This window comes from Dermochelys coriacea, chromosome 11, assembly GCF_009764565.3.
Source record: "Dermochelys coriacea isolate rDerCor1 chromosome 11, rDerCor1.pri.v4, whole genome shotgun sequence".
In the NCBI taxonomy this organism is placed as follows: domain Eukaryota; kingdom Metazoa; phylum Chordata; order Testudines; family Dermochelyidae; genus Dermochelys; species Dermochelys coriacea.
In genome coordinates, this window is record NC_050078.2 from 10,666,060 (window position 1) to 10,693,234 (window position 27,175).

Below are 27,175 nucleotides of genomic sequence, written 5' to 3' on the forward strand. Positions count from 1 at the left end.
AGTCCCAACCAGGGTTATTCTACTACCACCCAAGATCCACAAACCTGGAAATCCTGGTTGCCCCATCATCCCGGGCATTGGCACTCTCACTGAAGGACTGTCCAGATATGTGGACTCTACTCCCTACACCACCAGCACTCCCAGCTATCTCCACGACACCACTGATGTCCTGAGAAAACTACAATGCATTGGTGATCTTCCAGAAAACACCATCCTAGCCACCATGGATGTAGAGGCTCTCTACACATCCCACACACAGATGGAATACAAGCTGTCAGGAACAGTATCCCTGATGATACCACAGCACAACTGGCTGCTGAGCTCTGTGACTTTATCCTCACGCACAATTATTTCAAATTTGGTGATAATATATACCTCCAGACCAGTGGCACCGCTATGGGCACCCACATGGCCCCACAATATGCCAACATTTTTATGGCTGACCTGGAACAACGCTTCCTCAGCTCTCGTCCACTCACGCCCCTTCTCTACCTATGCTACATTGATGGCATCATCATCATCTGGACATATGGGAAGGAAACCCTGGAAGAATTCCACCACGATTTCAATAGCTTCCACCCTACCATCAACCTCAGCCTGGACCAATCTACATGGGAAGTCCACTTCCTAGACACCACGGTGCAAATAAGTGACGGTCACGTTAACATGACCCTATACCGAAAACCTATCGACCGCTATGCCTGCCTTCATGCCTCCAGCTTCCATCCCAGACACACCACACGATCCATTGTCTACAGCCAAGCGCTGAGGTACAACAGCATTTGCTCCAACCCCTCAGACAGAGACCAACACCTACAAGATCTTCACCAAGCATTCTCAAAACTACGATAGCCACATGAGGAAATAAGGAAATAGATGAACAGAACCAAAGATGTACCCAGAAGCCCCCTGCTGCAAGCCCAAGAAAGAAACCAAGAGAACACCACTGGCCATCACATACAGTCCTCAACTAAAACCCCTCCAGCTCAACATCAGTGATCTACAACACATCCTGGACAACAATCCCTCACTTTCACAGGCCTTGGAAGGCAGGCCAGTCCTCACCCAAAGACAACCCACCAACCTGAAGCATATTCTCACCAGCAACTACACACCGCACCATAGTAACTAACTCAGGAACCAATCCATGCAACAAACCTTGATGCCAACTCTGCCCACATATCTACACCAGCGACACCAACATAGGACCTAACCAGATCAGCCACACTACCACCGGTTCATTCACCTGCATGTCCACCAATGTAATATACGCCATCATGTGCCAGCAATGCCCCTCTGCTATGTACATCGGCCAAACTGGACAGTTCCTATGTAAAAGGATAAATGGACACACAGATATTAGGAATGGCAATATACAAAAACCTGTAGGAGAACATTTCAATCTCCCTGGACACACAATAGCAGATTTAAAAAGAAAAGGAGTACTTGTGGCACCTTAGAGACTAACAAATTTATTAGAGCATAAGCTTTAGCTCACGAAAGCTTATGCTCTAATAAATTTGTTAGTCTCTAAGGTGCCACAAGTACTCCTTTTCTTTTTGAGAATACAGACTAACACGGCTGCTACTCTGAAACAGCAGATTTAAAGTTAGCCATCCTGCAGCAAAAAAACTTCAGGACCAGACTTCAAAGAGAAACTGCTGAGCTTCAGTTCATTTGCAAATTTGACACCATCAGCTCAGGATTAAACAAAGACTGTGAATGGCTAGCCAACTACAAAAGCAGTTTCTCCTCCCTTGGTGTTCACACCTCAACTGCCAGAAAAGGGCCTCATCCTCCCTGATTGAACTAACCTCGTTATCCCTAGCCTGATTCTTGCTTGCATATTTATACCTGCCTCTGGAAATTCCCACTACATGCATCCGACGAAGCGGGTATTCACCCACAAAAGCTTATGCTCCAATACGTCTGTTAGTCTATAAGGTGCCATAGGACTCTTTGCCGTTGTTATTAAACTGTTTCTCATCAGCTACTGTCTAAACTGTGCAGCAGTGCGCTCTACAGAGGTGTGATTCCAAAAGCACACTGAGATGTTGTGCACTAACTGATCTGCATCAGGAGGCTGCATGCACACTAAAAGTTCCCCAGTGCCCTTTACTGCAGTGCTGTTTCAAACAGCATTATGTTAAAGCATGCTGGGGAAATTTTAATGAAAACTAGCAGAGTCTACACAGACAAGTTAGTGCACTTAGAAATCACATTGTTGTAGTGCACATTGCCACACTGTGTAGAAAAGCCTTTTAACAAATATTACACCCTGCAATGAGCTCTGTTTCACAGACCCATGGCACTAGGGTTACACACATCTATGGAATTGCTCAGACTGGAATTTTGATCCAACAGCTGATTTTTCTTGGATCCCTTAGGAAAACACACACTAATTTAACAAAAATAATAATGCAGCTCCAGCATGTAAGTATCATGAAATAATCCTGCTCCTGAAGGTGTTAAAGTATGTCACAGGGCCTCAAGTCTTATAACACCCCGAGGAAGGAGTTCTCATGATAACTGGCTTGGAGCTGGTTTCCTGTTGTTAAGCATGCTATTTAAATGCATTGATTTTGGAAGTCTTATAACACAGATTCCAGCTCCTTGTTTTAGTCCTGTGAAGCACGGGGTGGTTTGACTGAGTGATAAACTTTTAATATTAGATTTTTTTTCCCCACAGTGGAACAGATTCAACCAAAAACTTGTAAAGCAAGAGGCATATTCAAAGGAGATAGTTTTCCTTGAGCCCAAAAGAGCTGCAGAAAGAACAGAGTCTGTTTAAAGACAAGCAGGGTGTATCTTTGCATAGATCACTATGTGGCGCATGCACATACGCATCAGCTGTGAGCTGTGGTCAGGTGGCACACAACCCTCCATCAGTCAAGGATACTAAAGTTCACACAATTATCTTCTCAACTCTTCATACTAATGTTACTCCTGGTAGAATTCTGCACCAAAAAATTAAAAATTCTGCACAGAATATTTCAAAATTCTGCATATTTTATTTGTCAAAATAACACAATATCATCACACCAGTTTAAATTATTTTGGTAATTTATTTCAAAATACCTGTCAGCAAGTACGTCTGTAACAATACAAACAATAAAAAGATTCAGGAAATGTTTTTAAACAGATTCCTTACTAGGCATATTAATACAGAACTGAGTAATAATTCATTTAAACTACGGTATGGAACCATATTTCCCGCACCACTCAGAAGCAGTGCAAAGGCTTGGGGGAGTCAAGGTAGTGGAGGAACTGAGGAAGAGGGAAGTAATTGTTGGGAAGGAGCCTGGGTATAAACTTGAAGGGGTTGTTGGGCATTGGTGGGGAAAGCATGGAACAGGTTTTTTTTGGAAGGCAGGGAAAGATTGTTAAGGAGCATCCCCATGCAGTCCCTGGCTGACCCCAAGCCTCTCCCATTCAGTCAGGCACATCTGCCCCCATCCTTATGTCTCTGTGCCCCTACTCAGCCATCCCCCTTCCCCCCCCCGCACACCTCCCCCTCTTCCCATGTGGCTCTGCACCTCCCGCCCACCATGGCCCTGCGCCTCCACTCCCATTCAGTCCCTGCCCTAGTCTGTCCTCCCTCACTAGCCCTTATGAGCCCCTCTCTGTGAATCCCCAGCAGTCCCACACTGTCTGTCTCCCCATATTCCCTGTCTCCTGACCTGGCCCGACAGGCACTGTGAAGAAGATAGGCTCTTTCTCTTCGCTATCCTGGCTGGAGCTTGCCAGGAGCCGCTGCTCTGTTCTAGCACCACAGCACCCTCTGGTGGGCAAAGGTGGAACTGCAGCAATTTTTCAGCAGAAACTATTTTCTGCAAGAAAAATAAAAAATATGCACGGCACATGAAATATGCACATGTGCAGTGGCGCAGAATTCCCTCAGGAGTACTTTAATGTATACCTCTGTCCTGCAAACACAACTCTGTAAGAATGGAGTCCTATATGTTTGTCATCTCTCCATGGAGAAAAATGGGCCCCATTTACAAATACAAAGATATTTTTTCTTATTTCTCACCCAACAAACTCAACATGGCATCTGAGATCAAACTGAGTTCTTTTCTTCTTGCATATCACCACCAGTAATAGAAATTCTGCTGGCCAGATTATGCCCTCAGTGATGCCTGTTCAATTCTTTGGCTTTTAGTGGCTTTACACAATTGTAACCGATTGAATCTAACAATTCTGTTGGTGATGCACAAGAAGGGATAGAATCCAGCTCAGTTGCTCTTAGCTGTGTTGGCCCTGCAGGGCTAATGGGAGGAAAAAGCAGCAAAAATTTATTGTACTCACTATATTCCGCAAATGTGATTCTGAATATGCCCAGGGAGAAGATCTGCTGAGTAAAAAGGCACCATTTTTACACAGTCACTTTTAAGAGTAGAACTGCAATTTAAGGCCCCTATTTAAAAGGGTACTTTAAAAAGGTACCTCAAAATGCCCCCATTAACTTCATTGGGACACATGCTTAAAGTCATATGGCTGTTTAAGTAACTTGCTGAACTGGAGTTTAAATCAGCTGGAGGAGTAGAATTAAGGAATACTCAAGTGCACCAGGCCTTTACATAATGGCAGAGGTGCCTAACCTTATTACACAGGAGAGCCACATAAACCTAAGCACAACCTTGTGTCGGCCACACAGATGCTACATATTTTATTAAGCTTTAAAGTTATATGTATTGATTTATATTTTAAGTTCAGCTTGTTTGGTATGTATTTAGATAGAAACAATTTATGTACAGTATTGTCCGTTTAAAAACAAATAAAGAAATCAGTGCATAAAATATGCATCAGAATTATAGAAAATGGGGGGGGAAACAGTAAAGAACACACAACCTTCTCCCAAATCACAGATAAAGAGCTGCCTGGGGCTGTCAGCCCGAGCCCTACCGAAGGCCTTATGAAATGCTCTGGCAGGCCACGTATGGCCTGCGGACCATAGGTCGGGCACCCCCTGCATAACCTTTTTACAATAACTTTAAAACACACACACACACACACACACACACACACACACACACACACACACACACACACACACACACACACCTGAAACAGACCAAACCAGCCAAAAGAATAACTGTCTGGTACAACAAAGTTATCCTATGAACACCTTTCTCCTGTAGTTTTATAACAAACAACAGCATGAATACATTTAAAGGGATAGGATGGTATCGCTTCCCATCCACACTGTCCGCTTCATTTCTCATCCTAAACTGCCATGAAAAGTTGCTTTATACTGGTAAACAGTTGCCTCATTTCACTCCAGAGTTGGCTGCATTTCATTGGTGGGTGATTCAAGTGATTATCATTTGTAAAGTGCTTTGGGCACCCTTTGGGATGAATAGTACTGTATATATTGTAACATACCATGCATGCTCATTATTATTATTCCTACCCTTATTTCTCACAACCTCCAGTGTGTTTCTAAAAAATCCCCCAATTCTTATTTCTTGTATTACGGTAGCACCCAGAAGCCTCAACCAAGACTGGGGTCCCATTGTGCAAGACAATGTATGTATTCGTAGTAAGATCATGCTTTTTCTCTAAGTCTCCAATTCATGAAAGCACTTAAGCACATACTTAACTATAAACTCATGCTTATATCCTATTCACATGAATGGAATTTAGGCACATGCTTAAGTACTTTTCTGAACAAGAATGCTCTCCACAAGCTGGACCTAAATCCTGTTTATTTGACGGTTTCTTAGAGCTTCACTGTAGTACAAATCCCACAGATAAAAGTATTTATTAATTGGCTGGCCTGAAAATGACTACATGTTCCTCGTGCCTACCACCACATTGCATGAGCTGTTACAGAAAGGGAACATTCTTGATGCATCTTAAAGAGTGGAAAAAACATATCCACTTCATTCTCCTTCCAATAACATTCCACAGTCAAATCTGCTTACTGAGTAGCCACCTCACTTGACCAAGCGCACCGTGGCTGAACTTTGTAACACGTTACCACTTTCTCCCTCCAAAACTGCCTTACCTTGAAAGAATTGTATGGAGAGTAAAGTGTGTTGTCTCCAAAGCACTGAGCAATGTGGCTGAAAGAGAAACTGGGCATTTCTAATGAGACGCCATTTAACATGATCTGGGACAAAAGCCGAGATCTCCTCTAGAGGGTTTATAAGTATTTTACAATATACTTTCAGGCACACCAGTCTACAAACAGATGTAGACAAACTTTGCTCTCTGCAAAGCCTTCTCTCTTTTCAGGCACCAAGTCTGTCAGCACGATGCCTATTGATTAAAATAAATCTTCCTTCTAATGAAAAGAAATCCTGATCCAGAGCTCACTTCCGCCGCTATAAATCAGGAGCAGCTAGAGCAGAGACAGTGGTGTTATACTAGTTTAAAATGGTGCCAGAGAAAGGAGAGTCAGCCTTCCATTACTTTTAAATGTGATAGTTCATTTTCACTTGTATTTACTGTCTTTCTCTAAAACCAGAGTAACTCAGCTGTGCTTCAGAATAACCTCTGCTGAAGACTGCAAAGCCACAAATTTTTCCAGTGCTGGTAGCTAGTTGGGACACACAGAGGCAGATAATGTTAATTCACAATTAAAAGCATGGTTTGTGGGGGGAGGAATGACACCTCTCTCTCTCTTTCCACTTCCACATTCTCTCCTTTTGGGACCACCCAACTCACTGATACAGACTGAGCCTCCTAGATGAGGGAAGTGTAAAGCCAGCCCTGGCTTATAAGCATCCTGACACGTGATCTGAGAAACTAGAGACTTCAGATATATCAATGTAACTTTGGGAAGAAATTTTCTTTATTTGTACAACACCTGGCATAGTGGGATCCTGGACCATGAAAGGGGCTCCAAGGTGCTACAATAATATTCTAAAAAAAGAGCAGGAGTACTTGTGGCACCTTAGACACTAACAAATTTATTAGAGCATAAGCTTTTGTGGGCTACAGCCCACTTCATTGGATGCATAGAATGGAACATATAGTAAGAAGATACATAGATAGATAGATAAGCTGGAAGTTGCCATACAAATTGTGAGAGGCTAATTAGTTAAGATGAGCTATTATCAGCAGGAGAAAAAAAAACTTCTGTAGTGATAATCAAGATGGCCCATTTAGACAGTTGACAAGAAGGTGTGAGGATACTTAACTTAGGGAAATAGATTCAATACGTGTAATGACCGAGCCACTCCCAGTCTCTATTCAAACCCAAGTTAATGGTATCTAGTTTGCATATTAATTCAAACTCAGCAGTTTCTCATTGGAGTCTGTTTTTGAAGCTTTTCTGTTGCAAAATTGCCACCCTTAAATCTTTTACTGAGTGGCCAGAGAGGCTGAAGTGTTCACCTACCAGTTTTTGAATGTTATGATTCCTGATGTCAGATTTGTGTCCATTTATCCTTTTGCATAGAGACTGTCCAGTTTGGCCAATGTACATGGCAGAGGGGCCTTGCTGGCACATGATGGCATATATCACATTGGTAGATGTGCAGGTGAACGAGCCCCTGATGGTGTGTCTAATGTGATTAGGTCCTATGATGGTGTCACTTGAATAAATATAGGTTTCAGAGTAGCAGCCGTGTTAGTCTGTATTCGCAAAAAGAAAAGGAGTACTTGTGGCACCTTAGAGACTAACAAATTTATTAGAGCATAAGCTTTCGTGAGCTACAGCTCACTTGTAGCTCACGAAAGCTTATGCTCTAATAAATTTGTTAGTCTCTAAGGTGCCACAAGTACTCCTTTTCTTTTTGAATAAATATGTGGACAGAGTTGGCATCGGGCTTTGTTGCAAGGATAGGTTCTTGGGTTAGTGTTTTTGTTGTGTGGTGTGTGGTTGCTGGAGAGTATTTGCTTCAGGCTGGGGGGCTGTCTGTAAGCGAGGACTGGTCTGTCTCCCAAGATCTGTAAGAGTGAGGGATCATTTTTCAGGATAGGTTGTAAATCTCTGATGATGCGCTGGAGAGGTTTTAATTGGGGGCTGAAGGTGTTAGCTAGTGGCATTCTGTTATTTTCTTTGTTGGGCCTGTCCTGTAACAGGTGACTTCTGGGTACTCTTCTGCCTCTGTTAATCTGTTTTTTCACTTCAGCAGGTGGGTATAGTAGTTTTAAGAATGCTTGATAGAGATCTTGTAAGTGTTTGTCTCTGTCTGAGGGATTGGAGCAAATGCAGTTGTATCGTAGAGCTTGGCTGTAGACAATGGATCATGTGGTGTGTCCCAGATGGAAGCTGGAGGCATGTAGGTAAGTATAGCGGTCAGTAGGTTTCTGGTATAGGGTGGTGTTTATATGACATCGCTTATTAGCACAGTAGTGTCCAGTACAAATACAGACAGACATCATCTTCCTTTCCAAATGCAAACAGATAGACATCATATCAAAAGCACTAAAGGTAAGTAGTGCAACAGAAAAGCTTCAAAACAGACTCCAACGAGAAACTGCTGAGCTTGAATTAATATACAAACTAGATACCATTAACTTGGGTTTGAATAGAGACTGGGAGTGGCTGGGTCATTACATATATTGAATCTATTTCCCTAAGTTAAGTATCCTCACACCTTCTTTCAGAGTAGCAGCCGTGTTAGTCTGTATCCGCAAAAAGAAAAGGAGTACTTAAGGTGCCACAAGTACTCCTTTTCTTTTCATACCTTCTTGTCAACTGTCTAAATGGGCCATCTTGATTATCAATACAGAAGTTTTTTTCTCCTGCTGATAATAGCTCATCTTAACTAATTAGCCTCTCACAGTTTGAAGGGCAACTTCCAACTTATCTGAATGTGTATATATATATATATATATATATATATCTTCTTACTTTATGTTCCAAACTATGCATCTGATGAAGTGGGCTGTAGCCCACGAAAGCTTATGCTCTAATAAATTTGTTAGTGTCTAAGGTGCCACAAGTACTCCTTTTCTTTTTGCGGATTCAGATTAACATGGCTGCCACTCTGAAACCTGTCAAATAATATACTAGTTACCAGAACTGGGTACAGCAGACAAGATAAAAACAAGATACAGACTGAGGTGTGAGACAAATCCTAACACCTTGCTTTGGCATTTTGCTAGAAGCCATATTGTTTAGGAACGCAAAGCCAGAAGCTGGAACTCCTGTCTTCTCTGCCCTCCTCTGTAAGGATCTGGGGACTAGATCCCAGGTCTGCTGCTATTCCCACAGTGCCAACAGGATGCCCTGCAGAGACACAGCCAGGGAGTACTGTGGAGATAGCGCTGTAGGAAGTACCACCCAAGAGACTCAGCGTGATGGTACCTTATGGCCCTCTGACTGGCCAAGCATCCTATTTAACCCCAGGAAGTTGTCTAGGCAGCCACATAGATTTTGGCCTGCTGCAACGCCAGACTTCGCTTGATCTCCTGATCTCTGGTTTCCAACTCCAGCCTGACTCTGACCCTGACTCTTGCCTCCTGATTCCAGCCTGGTACTGCCTCTGATCTCCAGTTTCCAACCCCAACCTGGCTCTGACCCTGACACTTGCTTACAGGACCTGGCTCTTGTGATTCCTCCAACTCTTGTTCAATGACAACTGTGACTGCTAAACCAGATTGCCTATGCCCTAGTCCCTTATACTGCGGAGCTATAGGCCTAAGAATATGTTGTACTTCTATAGCATATGACAAACATAATTTAGTCATGTTTCACAACCCCTTTTTCAGATGGGAGAAAAGGAGCCACAGAAAGGTTAATGACCTGCCCAAGAGCACACAGCAAGGCAGCAATAGAATCAGAATTAATACCCATGTGTCCTGACTGCCAAATCTCATGCTAAACTGGCCCACAATACCCCCACTGATGCCCAAATGTGGGTTGAACTTCTAAGAGGGCTATTTTTCAGAGTAGCAGCCGTGTTAGTCTGTATTCGCAAAAAGAAAAGGAGTACTTGTGGCACCTTAGAGACTAACAAATTTATTTGAGCATAAGCTTTCATGAGCTACAGCTCACTTCATCGGATGCATTTGGTGGAAAATCGAAGAGGGCTATGTAAACCTCTGAAGTTGTCATCTGAAGAAGCCCAGGACACTGACAGATGATTCCAGGCTTCTTATTCAGAAGGGGTTGATTACATGCCTGCTCCATCAAGTGATGCAAACACTACTCTACTGATTCATTTACAGGGCCCAACACATGGATGCTGGAGAAAAGTTGATCTGCCAACGTCTCCCTTGCAGCTTGTAATCTCATCGGCCAGTAATTTTGTTTCTATTGAAGAAAAACTTGTCTGGAACATCATTCTTTCTTAAAAATCAATAGTCGCTCTGCAGAGAACTGTACTAAATGGTACACAGTAATATGATGCAGTTACTCTATAAGCAACTGCTTTTCCCTTAGTAACGTTTCTCTGTGATGAATCTAGGCAGAGCTACTGTACAGTTCTCTTAGTTGGGATTGTTTTGGAGGCAGCATATCATTCCAATTAATCAGCTGTCCCACTTAAGAAAGAAGCCCACTAGGACTTCATGTTTGTCACTGTGCCATTCATCATGGCCATTTGGTCCCTCACACTGGCAGCGAAGGTGAAACTCAGATTCTTCTGACTCCAAAAACACAGGCCACTGACCAGTCATGGGAGAACTGCCATCAGCTGAAGCAGTTTAGGGCTTATAACAAGCAGGTTATGGTGTGCATGCCAGTTCTGAACAAAAATACAAGGATAAAAATGATATTCCGAGAAATCATAACAGCACAGAAATTTGGTGTGGATATGCCTTAGCAGTAGCAATGAATTAAAAACAAAATAGGGAACATTTCAATGAAATTGTTAGTGGAATTTCCACCCTCTTTTTCATACAACTACAGAGCTGGCTGAATTTTTTTCCCCAAAATCTCATATTTGGGATGGGGGGGCACAAAAACTTCCATGATACTTTTCCCTGACCAGCTCTGGTTATTAGATTATCTAGTCCATCCTTCTGACACGACACTATACTCTCCCTCGCATTGCCCACGCAAGCTGTAATAATCTCAAACTATAGGGCTTTGACTACTTTCCTAGGGAGGCTATTACACATTCTAATGCATCTCACTGTCAGCAAGTCTTTCTTACTATCACCCTATTACTTTTAGTTACACACTGTTGTGCCATCTTAAATAATTCCTTTTAGGTGTTTACATCAATCACATCTTTATTGGTAGTCCCTCCCACCTCCTTAAACATCATCACTTAGCCCAAATATCCTTATTTCACTTTTTCTGTTTTCCCCTCAAACTCCAGATGATCTCTAGGTTCTCTATATGCAGATGAAGGCATGCGGGGCTGGTGATGCCAGTTCACTGCTGACCAAACCCCTTTCTCTGCTTCTGCTGAGTTCCTTATGCCCTTTGAACTCCACAGAAACTTTATGTTTAACTCTTAACCAGACGGAGAAAGAATCACTTTAGCTTGAACTATCCATACAAAAGTACTATATTACAAACCTTGCACCACAGCCAAAGGTAACAACTCCATTAACACAAGGTTAAAACCTGCTCTGCAGCACCACGCAGTGGTCCTGAGAGGAGTGCATTAGAAAGAGACCTCTCTAAAGCACTGGTTTTCAATCTTTTTTCATTTGTGGACCCCTAAACAATTTTGAATGGAGGTGTGGACCCCTTTGGAAATTTAACTTGTGGTCCACAGAACCCTCTCATAGAAGTCTTAGACTGAAAACTGACTAAACAGAATTCAATATTAAGTGTTGCACAGGGTTGGCACAGCATTTGATGCAGTGTGAGAAAGGGCACTAAACTGTGGGCTTCTGGGTTTTGACCTGTAGGTGGGAGTATTCACATACTTTGATCAAAAAAACCAGAATGTCTTTTCTAGGTTCTGAAACTTTATTTTCATAGTCACTTTTAGACAGTCTGTGGACCCATAGTCTGTCCACCTTAGACATAGTCTGTGGACCCTCAGGTTGAAAACCACTGCTCTAGAGCTTTCCGAAAAACATCATGACCTTGTGTTTGCTTGTACCCAAGTCTCTGGAACATAATTTTTTAACTTAATTATCCGGTATGGGCTATTAGAAGCAAGTGTCTCTCATGGGTGATTTATTTTGTGATGGGGTATCACTGACATTAATTTTATCTGACGTGTAAGGCACATTTGCAGTCTAGCCCTCATTTGTGAGGTTAGGATGATTTTCATAGAACCCACGTTGTGCTGAGATGGTCTTTCACACAGCGCTGTCTGTGACACTATGTCTTGAGTTAACTGAGACCCTCATGTGTGGATACCATGGTGATGGGAGGTTATAAGATTAGGTACCTAATTAAACAGGCAATTTGGCAGAAATGCAGATGGTGCCACCCTGAAATTATAATTGAGGAACATTTGTTTCCATTGCTAACAAAAGGAAAAATAGATTAAAATGCCCATTGTCACAGCTTCAACTCCTGGAACAACACCTTTTATTTGTTCAATTACAGCAGCAACTGCTTGTGTGCACTGGCTAGCACCAGCAACCTAAGTCTTTTCATTTGATTCTATGTTCTATTTATTCTGAAGTAATCAAAATGCCCATACTGAATGTTAGGTAAATGTACAAACTTTACACAGAAAAAAGTTATACAGTGAGCAAACTGGACCAATGTTCAAAGATTCCAGAAGCCAAAAATTAAATTTTTTTCTTCCATCTCCTTCTCCTCAACAGATAGCTAAAGAGACTGCTAAGACTTGGAGCATGTTGTGAAGTCAGCAAATTCCAGCTCTTGGGACCTCTCACCTGGACAGTCTTTAGCACCTTCATATGTAACCTAGGAGCTGCTATCTGAAGTGCCTGAGCAAATTCCAGCTAGCAAAGTACCATATGAGAGGGAAGCCCACATATCTCAAAAGCTTGTGTCTTTCACCAACAGAAGTTGGTCCAATAAAAGATATTACCTCACTCACCTTGTCTCTCTAATATGAGAGGTAAGTCTACCTCTGAACTACCTGAGGATCAATCCATGTAAAGCTCTATGGGTTAAAGCCTGCACTTTAAATCACGTTTGTTCCCCGTGTAAAGAAACTCCGTGCATCCTTAATTAAGGTTTAAACTGGCAGTAATGTCTACTCATACATTTCTCACCCTTTGCCTTGTTCTCTCTCATACAGAAGATCAGGCAGTTTCTTTAAAAAAATTTCAATGGCCTTTTGAATTTCTCTGTAAATTTCGAAGGAGGGTCCTTCTTTCTCACATTACCAGACTTGTTTATTTTCTAACACTGCAATGTGGCTCTTAAATCAGACCATTTCTTTTGTCCCTCAAGAAACTTAATATTGTAAGAGTGGAAGTTATTTTTTCTGAGTTTCCTTCCAGCTTCTACAACAGATTTCAGATACCCTCCTACAAGTGATATAATCAGACACACTCTTGATCACATTCCAATGAATACTTCAACTAGCAAAGTAATTTCTCAGCCACAGATGACTTGGTAGGGGGCAAAGCCAGCAGGAGGCTGAGTGATATGAATATAAGCGATCATAACAAATGGCAATAACTTATCTCAGTCACTCTCTCAGAAAAATATTGGATCAGATTCAGAGGTGAACTAAGGATTGCACATCTTGTTCCTATTGCTAACTTGATAGTCGAAGTGTTATTCAGCCTCTCAATGTACCCATCAGATTGTGGGCGATAACAAGTTTTTTGTGTTTTAATTTCTACCTGGGCACACACACCTGATTTTAAGTGCTGCTGAGCACCCACAATTCCAGCTGAAGTCAGTGAGATCTGTGGCTGCTCAGCATCTTTGACAAGGATGGACCAGTGGTTAAAATAAGAGATTAGAACTCTGAAGATCTGGTTCAAGACCCTGCTCTGCCACAGACTTCCTCTGTGACCTTGAACAAGTCACTTGGTCTCTCTGTGCCTCAATTCTCCATCTAAAAAAATGGGATAATAGCAGCTCCCTACCTCAAAAGGGGACTCCAAGGATAAGAGATCTTAAGTTATCCAGATACTATGGCAATGGGAAGTAGCTTAGACAGACTCCAATACTTATGATCTGACATTCTGTATCTTCCCAGGTGTGCAAAACGTGCATATAAACTCCCGAACCAGGACTTTGCCACAGTCCCAGCTTCCTGGTTTGTAATGAATTTCTGCCCATGCAACATAATCTGGTAGCACTTGTTCATTTTATGGTTCAGTGGCAGCCACACTCTGGATACAACTGAAGATGCCATGGGGCTGGAAGTGATGTTTCCCAAGTGGCACAGGTTTGACAGCACTGTTTGGAACTTTCTGCCAGCTATGCAGGTAAAAGCCTATTTTCAGGCAAAAGTCTGCTCAGAGGCTGCCATCTGAGGTAGTAAGTTGCCACCAGGCTCCAGGGCTCTCCAGAGAGTTTCAATCAACTCAGGGTGCCAGACTTTCAGGCTAAGGATCCCAGAGCTTATTTGCAATCCCACGTATTTCTGCAAGGTTGGAATTTAGGTAACTCTTCTAGGGCCTCAGTCCTGTCCATCCAGTCTCCAGGCTTAGCTAGTACAGAATCTTTTTCTTGTTCACACTTTACCAAGGCCCTGTGGTCAGTGTTTGTTGGCACTGGGGGTACCTGGGTGCCAAGCCACCTGTTTACCAGTGATCTGACCCCTCCAAAGCCAAAAGGAGGGTTTTTAAATACATATCCTCTCCCCTTTGATACTCAGAAGCAGTTCTTTTGACCTGATCCAGAATAAGCATTTCTAAATCATGTCCTGGTCTACCTTCCCTTAACACATGGAGCTGCCTCTTTGCCAAACACTAATAGGCATATTCAGTACAGCTCTTAAATCACTCCCCTACAAAGCACACAGGCCTCCATCACTGGCAGCTGCACAGTCCTAGACCAAACGAAGGGCATCAGACCTATCACAGTGGCCAACAGTCTCACAAAACGCAGGCCCTCTCTGATTGCCAGCGTACAGCCCTGTAACGAGGCTCAGTAACTTCCTTGCCACCAATGGCCTTCTCTGCAATGCCTGTTTATGGAAATAACTTCTGCGCTTCAGAGCCCATGTGAATTCCATGAGGGACAGACACATTATAGCTCCTGCTGGAGCTGGCAGTCCCCTGGGCAGGCTGAACAATGGAGACTTCTTGTCATGATGCTTTCTGGCTGCTTTTCCATAGCAGCAACTCAACTTGCTGGAAAACGACTGTTTCCTTATAGATGCTTCTCACATCCACAGTTCCAGGAGGCTATCTCCCCAGATCTGACATTCCCTGCAGCTTCCTTCTCAGGGAAGTTATAGGTTTCCCTTCGGGCTTCCCAGTCATTCTGTGTGTCTCCATTTGTCTGGGCACCATCTTTCTTTCAGCCAACCTGCTTCACTTCAGTTTGTAGCCATGCAGATGGTCTCACGGTGTCTCAACTATCCCCCTTTTAAAGCTTTTATTTTCTCCTAGTCAGCAAGTTCTTGTACAGTGCAAATGTTGGCTTTAGTCCGAGTTGGGTCTTTACAATCAACTCTCCTTAGCTGCTCCTGCCACTGCCCAGTAGGTAATGAGATAACCCTGAGCTAGCACGTCTCAAATCTCTGTCACATACCTGGTAGGGCAGTACATGTCCTCCACAAAGCCCTTTATACCTTTCCCCAGGTTACGCCTTCTGGACCAAAAGGCAGCAGGGCCATCGCATGCAGACACTGAAGGTTCAGACTGTTGCTTTTAATTTAGCACTCTCACTTTTCACCTCAGCCATCTACAGGCATCTCTTGCCCATTCATTGAATTAGGAAATTTAGGTTGTCTCCTTCATAAAACCATTTATTTTTGAGCAGCTAATTCAGGCTGTTCTACCCAATCCATTCACCATCTGTATAACTCTGGCAGAAGAACACAGTGTTCCAATCTGCCTATTCTTTGCTCCAGTATTTGGAATAACCTCTTCCCTGGCAGTTTTACTGCTGCAATGCTTTTGTCTGGAATTACTTTTAACACAGATACGCATATCTCATTATGTGACACCAATCTGCAAGATGCTGCTACCGATTTGTTACCTATTACTCTTAGGTTTCAGATTTTCTGGTTGTGTAAATATATTCTTAGTTAATAAAAGCAAAACATCCACAAGGAACACGGCACAGCAGTGTTAAATTTGAACGCTAATAATGGGGGGAAAGAGTTGAAAGTAAAGACAATTGTCCCAGTTATGGCATTGCAGAGAGATGGGAGCCTTTTCAATAATGAAAATGGTGTAGCTGGAAAACTTGCCTAGACAGACCACCGATAAATAAACCATAGGTCTCAATCCTGCACTGGCAGATCAATTGACTACACTGGCCTACTAGAACTTTTCTAACATCTGTTATTCTCTGGGAGACAGCAGCTTCCTGTTTCATTTTAATTGCATTTCAGATGGTTTAAAAAAAATAGTCGTGATTTCAATTCTTTGCAATTTTATTGAGATTCTGAAACCCCTACCTAATTACAGCCCTCTCAGAGAGAGAGAGAGAGAGAGAGAGAGAAATACAATCTACCCTGAAACCAGCAACCTGCAGGGAAAGAGCTTGAATAGCAATCCTGATCTAATTACAAGATTATCTTTACCTTGCTCCCACAACGAGCTGATTCCTGTTGGCATCCACTGCGAGCTGAGAAAAGTCATGTACACCTGGATAGGTGAAAGTCGACACCCAGGGCTTCAGATCTGCAAAGAAAATGAAAAAGCAGAAAATAATGACACTGCTCCAGAAACACAGAGTTCACCTGGACATCCACTAATGGTTTTCCTACTGGAGTATCTGTCAGAGGAAGGATAATTAATAATCTATTTAAAGTGCTTCTGTTTATTCTTAGCATAATCTGCAAAAGCTGCATAATAATGGGAGGTTGTCTCAGCAGTTATTTTCACATCCACAATGCCCAAAGACTGAGTGTCTGCGTGAACTCTGAATAGATATCATGGTGGCTTGGTTTATTAATTTATTTTTAAAGTCTATGTGCCAAATTCAGAACTGGTGCTAGTGGTGGAATCTCACTGAAGCGCAATTCAGGATAAAAAGGCTGATCTAGTGGATAGGACACTAGACTGGTACTCAAGAGACCTGGGTCCATTTCCTAGCTCCATCACATACTTCCTGTGTGACCTTAGGCAAGTCATTTATTCTACCCTGTACCGGAGTTTCCCCATCAGTGAAATGAGGATGGCTTCCCTACGTCAACAGGAGAGATGAGGGCCATATAGTGCCCAGACAGAATTCTTCACCAGGCTTGAATATGGCCCTATACGATACATGTATCTTATTTATCTAGCTTGGATTTGCTATGCTAGGCACTTCCTCAAATTGCAAACACACAAAAGTTAGATGCTAAGCAATAGAACTTGCCATCCTCAAATAGGCAAAAGTCCCACTGAAGTCAATAGGAGGCCCATGAGAGTCACATCAGTTAACACACTAACATCTATTGAAAGATCCAGGGGAAAATATTTGAGATATAATAAAATAAAGTCTTTAAAAAAAAAAAAAAAAAAAAAAGAGTCCAGTTCCACGGCAGTTCTTAGATGTAATGCTAAGACATTTATAGATTTTTAAGGCCAGAAGGAACCATTAGATCATTTACTTTGACGTCCTGTATAACGCAGGCCATAGAACTTCACTCTGTTACCTCTGTACTGAGCCCAATAACTTGTGTTTGACTAAAGCATATCTTCCAGAAAGGCATCCCGTCTTGATGTGAAGATAGCAAGACATGGGGTATCCACCAATTCCTTCGTTAGTTTTTTGCAGTGGTTAATCACCTTCACTGTTAAAAATGTACGCCTTATTTCTAATTTGAATAAGTTTAAACATCCAGAATAGCAGAGGCAAAAATAAGAATCATACCACTATCTCTCTAGTCCTTTTATGACCAGAGGGCCAAAACCTGTGCTCCCATTAGGTGCTGATCATAGTCACCGACTTTGAGATTTGCCAGAGGGTACTCAACCTCCCTGGTCCACCCCAAGCCCCACCCCCACTTCATCCCTTCGCCCAAGACCCCAACCCCGCCCCTTCTCATCCCTGCTCCAACCCCTCCCCTCATTCTACCCCCTCCCCCCAGCACCTCCTGCATAGTTGAACAGCTGATCACGGTAGGCAGGAGGCGCTGGGAGGGAGGGGGAGGCGCTGATCGGCAGGGTAGCCGGTAGGTGCTGAACACCCAATTTTTTTCCCATTGGTGCTCCAGCCCCAGAGCACCCATGGAGTTGGCACCTATGGTGCTGACAGTAGGGCTGATCAGAAATTTTCTGATGAATTCTTTGAAGCAAGATGTTTTGCTGAATCTATTACAAATCTGACACAACTTTGTCAAAACACAAGTAGGTTACCATTGGAAAGCTGCCAGTGTTCCAGGGTCCACAGTTCTGCAGCAGAGAGCCCTGGCTGGAATAGCAACCATTATTCAATGAATAGCATATGTGACACTGACAAGAATGTCAATTTCACTTATCCCCTTTCAGGAACATGTTTTCAGTGTTCCCAAACCAAATTTTCCAGGGTCTTCGGTTTACAAGATCGTCTGCTAAAATTTGCACTTTGAAAGCAAATTCCAAAATACTGAAATACCTTGTTAATCGAACCTCCAAGCTATGGCCAGATGAAGCTGGAAGCTCAGAAGGATAATTAGGATCCAGCACAGTAAGAGATTTCAAAGTGAAAGTTAATGTCTTCTATGTATATGCCAATCCATGGAGCAGTCATCCTTTCTACTCACCGACCTGTGATCATGCTGTTATGTTCCGCATGACATAACAGATTCAAAATCAGCCCACTAGAGCTTTTAAAATCCGCACATTTCATTTATATGTTAAGTATGGGTTTAGGTGCCTCACTTTAGGAATCCATGTTTGAAAATTTAGGTCTTAATGTCTTTGTGCCTCAGTTCCCCCATCTCTAAAAAGGGAGTAATAATGCTTCCAAGTCACAGGATGTGCACTGTTTGCAAAGCACTTTCAGGTTTTGGCAGGGGCTTCAGAAGTGCAAGGTATTATAACAAACAAACGGCTGGGTATCTGCTGGTTAACCCCAAGCCCTTCTCATTCCAGCTATCAGGAGGGATAGATGAAGGCTAAATGAAACCTGGAGCCACCAAACCTTGAGAAGCACCATGGACACTCTTCACCTTCACCTTGTCTCCCATGTCCCCTTAGCCTGGCCTGCCCTTTCCTAGACAGACTCTTTCTTCCAAGCTTCCACATTCCCCGGGATGTTCTCATGTTTCCCACCCATGCCTGAATTGCTCCTGAGTGAGCAATCTCCACCCACTGAGATCAACTGTGCACTGAACTGTGGCCTGGTGCTCTGACTCAGTGCTGAGTCAGGCCCCTTATGGCAATGGATTTAAACATCCTGCCTCAGAGCTTTTCAGTGGGAGTCATGGGTTTCCTGCACTGCTCAGGATCGGGCCCTTAATCTTCGTGAACAAGCATTCATATCACACTAACCTGGCACATGGAATGCACGTACCCTCCTCTGCTATTCAATACAAGGGTGTGAGGCACAGAATAATTCAGCCAGCTTAATCTTCAAACACTTCCACCTACTGAGCAGTCCTCCGAGACCTTTAATGGCGTGCTAGCACCAGGGAGGTGTGATGCTTTCACCTCTGGCGAAGTCCTCGCTAATGCAGCTTTGACTTTTTTTCCTGTAGCTCTTTACCCGCAGAAAGATTTCTGAGCCAAGCAGCAGAAGCTATAAGAATAACACCTTTCCAGGCAAGTGAACCAGGGCATTCATGTTGTCTAATGCGGGAGGTCAAACACTGTCTAAGGTGGAGGAAGGGAAGGCCAGCACATAACCATAGAACCTTTTAAGGATCCTACTTTTATGCCATAATTTCCTCTGTTTTTCTTCTCTCCTACCAACTCTTTCCCCCTCCCCCCAAACCAACCCACTATTATAATTCACTGGCAAGAAGAGGATTTCCTCATCTGATGTTCTAAATGAAATCTCCTCACTACAGTCCTCAGCCCAGTCCTCAGCTCTTCCTTTTGATAGAAAGCTCTGACAAATCACAGGTAAAAAAACAACAATACTAATGAAAAAACTGCCAGCGGCTCAGTTCTTGCTGCAGACAGTTTAAACATCAAGCAAGCCTACAAAATAACAGGTACTGTCCCGCTTTCTATTTACTACTGCAGGTGGCACAACTTATAAAGAAACTTTTCCTGATTATTAAATTAAAGGCTGAAAGGCATGAATCTTCAGAGCAAAATTAAGCTTTTATAGGCATGTCGCTGGAGATTATTAAACTCAGCGTGGTTCCCAGCTAAGACTATCTAACTGCAAGTGATGGGAATTAATGCCAAATGGCACATTATCCTCCCCAACCTTCTTTTCTATTAGAGTGAATGGATAAAGGGGAATGGAAATCCAAGCGGTGAGAGAGGATGTAGGTCTTTTTCATTCGACACATTAAATCCTATCACTCAGACCACAGGCATCCCTAAGGGCAGCTCAGTGCTTTGATTTTAAAACGAGCCTCACTTCTGTGAGAGTAAGTGTTTGGCTGGGCCTATCCCACCTTAGCAGAAGTTTACACATATGGACCCAATGAACTCTAGAGTTTGCTTACATTTGACCTTTCTCCAAGAGCTGATTTTTCAGAGATGACTTTTTCATTTGGCTGGAAGCCCTCAGTGCTGAAGCATGTTTACCTTTGCAAATTTATCTGTTTAAAAAAAAACTATGAAAAATTAAAACCCAACGCTCTGGCTCGGCATGTCGGTAGCAGGGGCAGGAAATCTAGGAAACAAATGACTTAATGGCAATCTGCTCATCAAGGCCTCCTTTGTGCTTCATGTTTCTATTTCCAGGGGGTTAAAGGGCCACATTGTCGCTTTCTCCACGTTAGTAACCCAAAATGTAATTGTTTCAAATACAGCCCACAGTCTGCAATGTGATCCAGAGCCCCTGAACTTTTGCTGGCCTATTTGCGGGCCAAGCTGGTTCACAAACATGGCTGCAAAGACCCAGGGCCTTCATAAAAAAGATCAGTCCTCCATGCATGCACAAAGGTGGGGAGAAAAGACAAGGAATTTGTTGCATTTTTTAGGCTGGAGTCAGGCACAATGACATTTGGGAGGTTAGCCACAGATCCTGCTAGCACTTCATTGTGCATTAATCACCTGAATGTAAACAGGATGTGGTGAAAGGGCTGGATCTAAAGGCCGCTGAAGCCAGTGGGATTTTTTCCATTATGTTTGGTGGGCTTTGGATCAAGCTCTAAATGTGGAAATTGTCTCATAAGCCTCGTTATGATCACACTTAATCCCATGTCTCCTCCAAACCCCCCTTTCTCCATCCCATTCACACCTTGCATGTTTATGAGTAAGGAAGCAGGAAAGCAGACGGCTTGAGACATCTCTGCATAAAGGATTCCACTTACAGTTTAATTTCACTTGTGGCCACATAGAGCCTCCACCTGCTCTGGAGTGAAACTGTCTCGTGCAACCTGCTTCACATCATGTAAGCATCAAGATGTTAAATACCTGCATCTCGAAAATGCAAAACCCTCTCTAGGTGATAAGTAAAATTCCTATTAGAGGTATGCCACTGTAATCCACCATCACTGGACCCATTTATTCCCTGTTAGAAATGAGAGGGTAGCACTGGAACACATAAAAGATAGAACAAAAACATACTGAAATAGGCAAGATTGGAAATTAATGGGAAGGAGTCCCTCAGGACCCCACTCCAGAAACAAACCCAAAGCAGAAACTCCGTTAATTAACCTTCAGACTACAGATTTATATTATAGAAAAGTTCCCATAAAATAAAGCTGATTCAACAGTAAAGGCCTGCATAATGGAGCAAAACATACTATTCTCCTGGGCGCCTGCCAACCCAGTGGCATAAATAAATACCTGCTCTGCCGACACTCAAACCCACTTTTGTACAGGGCTATCCTGACCACACATAGAGTGGTTTCCTAAGTGTCTCAAAAAACCCTCCTAAAAAGATTTGAACTGGCTTTACTGGCTGCACGTCACAAAACACAGAATGGGTATTTTTCCTGCTGCCGGAGTTGTGTGCATGTGAATTTAGCCCCCATGGAAGGTGCGCCTATTTGACAGCGTTGACATTTGTTTATCCATAGAACAGGTACAGTTAAGGCAGTGGCCATGAAAGTATCTGACACACACCCTTGTAACATGTCTCAACTCTGACAGGGAGGGATCACTCTTCATGTCCAGTCAGCCACAGGCCTCTCTGTTGGGAACGGTCAGTTCCGAATGGTCTTGGATTGCGCTGGATCCCACAGTGATCAACAGATTTCCTTGTAACAAAGGTTCAGGTGTCAGGCTGAATACAGTGATGATGCCGCCTCCCCAGCAACAGACCTACCTTTGAGGCCTCTAATTTACTTAGCTGGGTGTGCAACTTCCTGTAACTGAGCCCACTTCAAGCTATTTTCCCTTGGAGCTAGCCTCAATGGTGGCAGTGGCTTTTGTGATCTGGGCTTTTTTCTGCTAGAAACTGAACTGAGACCATGATCTTCATTTTATATAAGCCGCTGAACAGACAGCATCAGATGGTGATAACTTCCTGTTAGCACCAGCAGAGACTGGATCAGCACCAACAACCTAGAAGGGAAAAGGCTTTAGATGCTACCCAGTCCCCTGAAGTCAGTGAGCTTTGGCCATTGCAGAGAGATTCCCTACAGCATCCACATAAAATCCTAGCACAATCAGCGAGACACCACTTTATAATTCCATCATCTAAATCTTCTTTACAGCTTCCTTCTATCAGCATGGACATTTTCACAGCTGAATAAAAAGCTACAATTGTCTTACAATCCTCAGATCATGTAATCTTAATATGTAATTCATTGTCAGTTTAATAACCTCCTCCTTTGAAATTCTGAATCTCTCTCTGTAGGTCACACTGTGGGGTTAGTGCAATAGTCTTTGGAGAACTGAGTTCCAATCCTATGCAAATGAGCTATGTGGCCTCCTCCTAGTCCCTATTGTACACAGCGGAAAACCAAACCACAACGTGGCAAAATTAGCAGGGGAACTGGAAAAATCTATAGATGCATTGGCAGGGTTGCCTAGACAAATATGCCAACATTCAGACTTAACTTTACTCCTGAAGCCAGAGATCTTGGTGTTACCCTGGGTTTTCTCTCTCTCTCTCTCTCTCACACACACACACACACACACACACACACACACACACACACACTTTGCTATATTGTCTTAATTGTGCACTAATCACATCCTTGCCTCAGTGACTGCAATTCCTACTTCCCCCGTCTTTCTGAATCCCTGCTCTCCAACCAAAGTTCCAGGGATTCAGAATGCTGCAGCCAGGCTACACTTTTGTTCTAGGAAACGGGGCTACATCATCCCAGTTCCTCTGTTACGATTGCTGGCATCCTTTCCATAACTCTCATCTCCAAATTTAATTCAAAATTGCCTTTCAGATTTTCATACCTTCCTTGATTCCCCCAGCCTCCTTCTATGATCTCATATCTACACTCCTGTAACTGTAGCACTCTCCTGGCCAAGATGGGGTCTGCTCTGCAGGCAGCTCGGGCCAAGGAACACAACAAAGTCCCTTCCACCCCAGGGGCACCTGTTCCAAACACCTCCTTCCACCCACCCGGAGGGAACACACACACACACACACACACACACACACACACGAATAGTAAAGTGAATACAGGAAAGGGAAATATTTATTCACAGAGGGATGAATGGAGAAAAATATCAGGGGAAAAGACAGGGAGAGTGCTCAAACAGAATTGCATTCAACACAAGACCCTACAGGCCCAGTGGTAGCACAGGGCAGACACCGAGCAGACACCGAGCAATGTCTGCACTCAGAGTTCGGGAGTCCTGGGCAAAATTCCAGTCCAGTGGTGAGTCTTGAGTGCTCCTGGTTGTCTTCAGAGCCAGTGAACTTTCCCCAACAAACCCCTCCGGGGCCCTCTTCTGCCACTCTCTGCAATGCCACACAGAGCAACCACCTTCCCACTTAACTAGCTAACAGCCTCTCTCCTTATACCTAGTGCAAGGCCACAAGCTCCAGTACTCAGGGCCCCATGCAGCTCTGGGCAGCAGTGATACTGGGCCCAGCTCCGGTCTGTCCTTCTTGAACGATTCCTCCCTGGCCCAGCGCTCCTCCTGGCTCCTGTCCTGGAGTGTCCCAAATCCAGGTAATCAGCACTCCCCGGCTCAGGGCAAACCGTTAAAGGGGCCATGCTCTCCTTACCCCAAAGGGGTTATACCCCTCTCCCCCCCATTCACTCAATCTCCAGCTTGCCCAACTGGTCTCATTTCCATCTCATTTCCTGCCCATTCACTCAACTCTTCCAATCCTGGCCAGCTCCACCATTAGAGGAACAATGAGCAAACTCAGGATGGTGTGAGAGCCACATGGAATCTTGCTTCCACCCCTCCATTCCCTTGAAAGGCAGTGACAAAAGAAGTGAAGGAGCTACCAGTGCCCCTCACAGCCCATGCTGTCCAACAGCAGGCAGGAAGGGGCAGCCTGGATGGAAAAAGGGAATAAAATCCCTATTCTCTCCCAGCACCAGGAGGGACAAAACAACTCCTCTCCCCTTCCCTCAGCAACCAAGAGAAGGAAGGAGACAGCAGATGGCTCTTCTCCTTCCCAGCAGTAACAGAACAGAGGAGCTGAAGACCCACTTCGTCAATGAGTGGAGTCACAAAGACACGGTGTCATTGCCCAACCTGAGACTGCTTTGTGGAGCTCACACTCTCAACAGTCCACAGTAGTTCTCTAAACTGAACGTCCCATGATCCTTCCATCCTAAGTTACAAGGAAGAAATGAAACCTTGTGACTTGAGCAGAGACCAAGGAATCCTGAAATTCCAATAACGGTCTAACACAGAATCCCTTTGTGACCTTGAGCAAGTCGCTTAAAACTTTTCAGTGCCTCAGTTCCCCGGACTGCAAACTAATGAGGCTAATGACTCCTCCCTAACACACAAACATGCTGCAAGGCCTAATGACTTGTAAAGTACTTGCAGGATATGATATACGGCAAGACTATGTGTTGGTACAACATAACATGCATCACCTCAAACCTTAGATTCCTAAATAATGATCACTTTCTCAAAACAGAAGTTGGCTTGCCAAATTGTTGCAATATGGACAGAGAGGAACTTATTCCAAAACCTCTTCACCCTACAAGTACAATTACTATTATTTATTAGCTTTTTTTATTACTATTGAACAGCCAATAAAGTGTTGTGGTCTGTGTGGAAGAATCCCCAGTGATTCAAAGCCCAGGTAAAGAAATGCCAGATAATTCCTATGAACTAGATCATGTCGATACAGTCTGCTCTCATTCGGTCCCTGGAGCACCCTGGGAAGGAGATTGTGAGGCAGAGAGTCACATCTGCTCTCCTGGATCCCTCGCTGCTCCAAGGAAGAAGTAAACTCCACAGATCTATACCAGAACAGTGCATGCTGCCTGATGCACTATAGAGTAGAGCCAAGGCTCTGCCATCCCCCTCCCCTTCGGGCCCCCCAACCACTTGCACAATGGGGGTGAGGGGCCTGCCCCAGTCCTGCAAAGCCTGCTGTGCTCCTCACTCGGCTATCTGAGATCTGGGTAGCCAGTAGAAGGCAGTAAGGGGACTTTATATCCTATTACTAACTTGCATGGCTGTACTAGCCAGACTACAAACTGGCCCCCAAGTCAGCTAATTTAGAGCCTGTTTGTTGCTTTAAGCACATTCCAGGGCATTTAAACACAGTGACCCATTGTTTACAGAGACAAGCACTGAAGCTGTCACACAATCACATTCATTGAGAAAGATAAGACTAGCCGCCCATGCATCACTCATTGCTTCTTATGACAATCTGATCCATATAATCCCTCTTTTCAGACAGGAAGGCAAGTTGCATCTTGGCTCTCAGAGCCACTGGCATCTGATGGAAAAAAACCACTCTTGTCATCACTCAACCTGTCCAGCCAGCCTCTCCCACATCTGGGGGAGGATTTTACATTACCTCTACACTCACGTCTATGCCAGCAATTTTGTGCCAACAGATGTGTTGTATAAAATTCAGAACAACTATCTCCCCTGATCAGATCCTGCAAAGTCCATAGAGACTCAAATCCAGTTAATACATATATGTTTTAGACAAATAAAACTTACTAGGCTCCACACAGGTGTAACTGGATGAAAGTCTATGGCCTCTTTTATACAGGTAGTCAGGCTAGAGTATCTAATAACCTATTCTAGCCTTTGAATATATAAATCTATGAATGAACATCAACCTGAAAAATCCTTTATGATTGGGTTTTAAATCTGCAGATTGCCAAGGCCTCGATGATTCCCTTTTTATTAGCACTGGGCAATTCTTAGAAGGTATTAAGTAGAGAGGCTCAAGCTGCAAAATTCAGACCCAGATTTCAAACACAGGGACCATTTGGTTCTAGGCCACATTAATGGAGAGAGAGAGAGAGAGGGCCATTTGTGAAATGTAGTCCATGATCATCCTCCAGTATTAACTTTCACTTCCTGTTTGAAAGAACATCCAGAAAAGTTTGACCATATTCAAAGCATTTCCACATATATCCGGTCTGCATGCCAAATGGCAAATCTCCTGGGAACTGGCTTCCTACGAAACACTTCCAGTATTTTACAGCCTCACCTCTGTCTAGTGCATTAGTGTGACCCACTGGTGAATGTGAGTTATAGGCCCCTCTCGGTACTGAGGATACGCGCTTGTTACTACCTAGAGAGCATTAGCGCGAGGTATCGACTTATGCTTTGAGTTCTAGAAGTCCCCAGCTCTGTCTCCTGTGTGTCAGTCAAGATGGTGGTTATTACATCAGTACGTCCAATGCATGTACACATGGAAATCCAAAAAGGGAAAGCTAATCAAGCTGTCTCTAACCTCAGAAAGGTTATCCCAACCAGATGGCTTAACCATGTAGAGGAGATTATTTGCCAGTTGTACCTATCATTGTAACACTCTGAACAGATAAAAAAAAAAAGTGTGTTAGGGTTTCCAAGTAAGGACTTGATCCTGAAAAGTGATGAGCACTCTGGCTCTGCTTCAGCAAAACACTTAAGCGTGTGCTTAGCTTTAAATACATGAGTCATCCCATTGGCTTCAAGTTAAGCATGTACTTAAATGTTTTGGTGGATCAGGATCACAGTGCTCATCATCTTCAAGGATCAATCCCGATGTTAAAGGATAGTATCAATTAAACAGTTCTCATACAGGGATACATTTAATTCAGGCACA

The 27,175-nt window shown here is 43.5% G+C and overlaps 1 protein-coding gene across 5 annotated transcripts in view; it reads right to left on the reverse strand.

Moving 5' to 3' along the window:
* SEMA5B (semaphorin 5B) overlaps positions 1–27,175 on the reverse strand; it is a 376,386-nt gene that overhangs the window by 135,928 nt on the left and 213,283 nt on the right. For all 5 annotated transcript variants that reach the window (XM_038422653.2, XM_043504940.1, XM_038422657.2 and 2 more), the window contains one exon: positions 16,506–16,605. In XM_038422653.2, the coding sequence (XP_038278581.1) occupies positions 16,506–16,605 (100 nt within the window). The remainder of the gene's footprint in view (positions 1–16,505; positions 16,606–27,175) is intronic.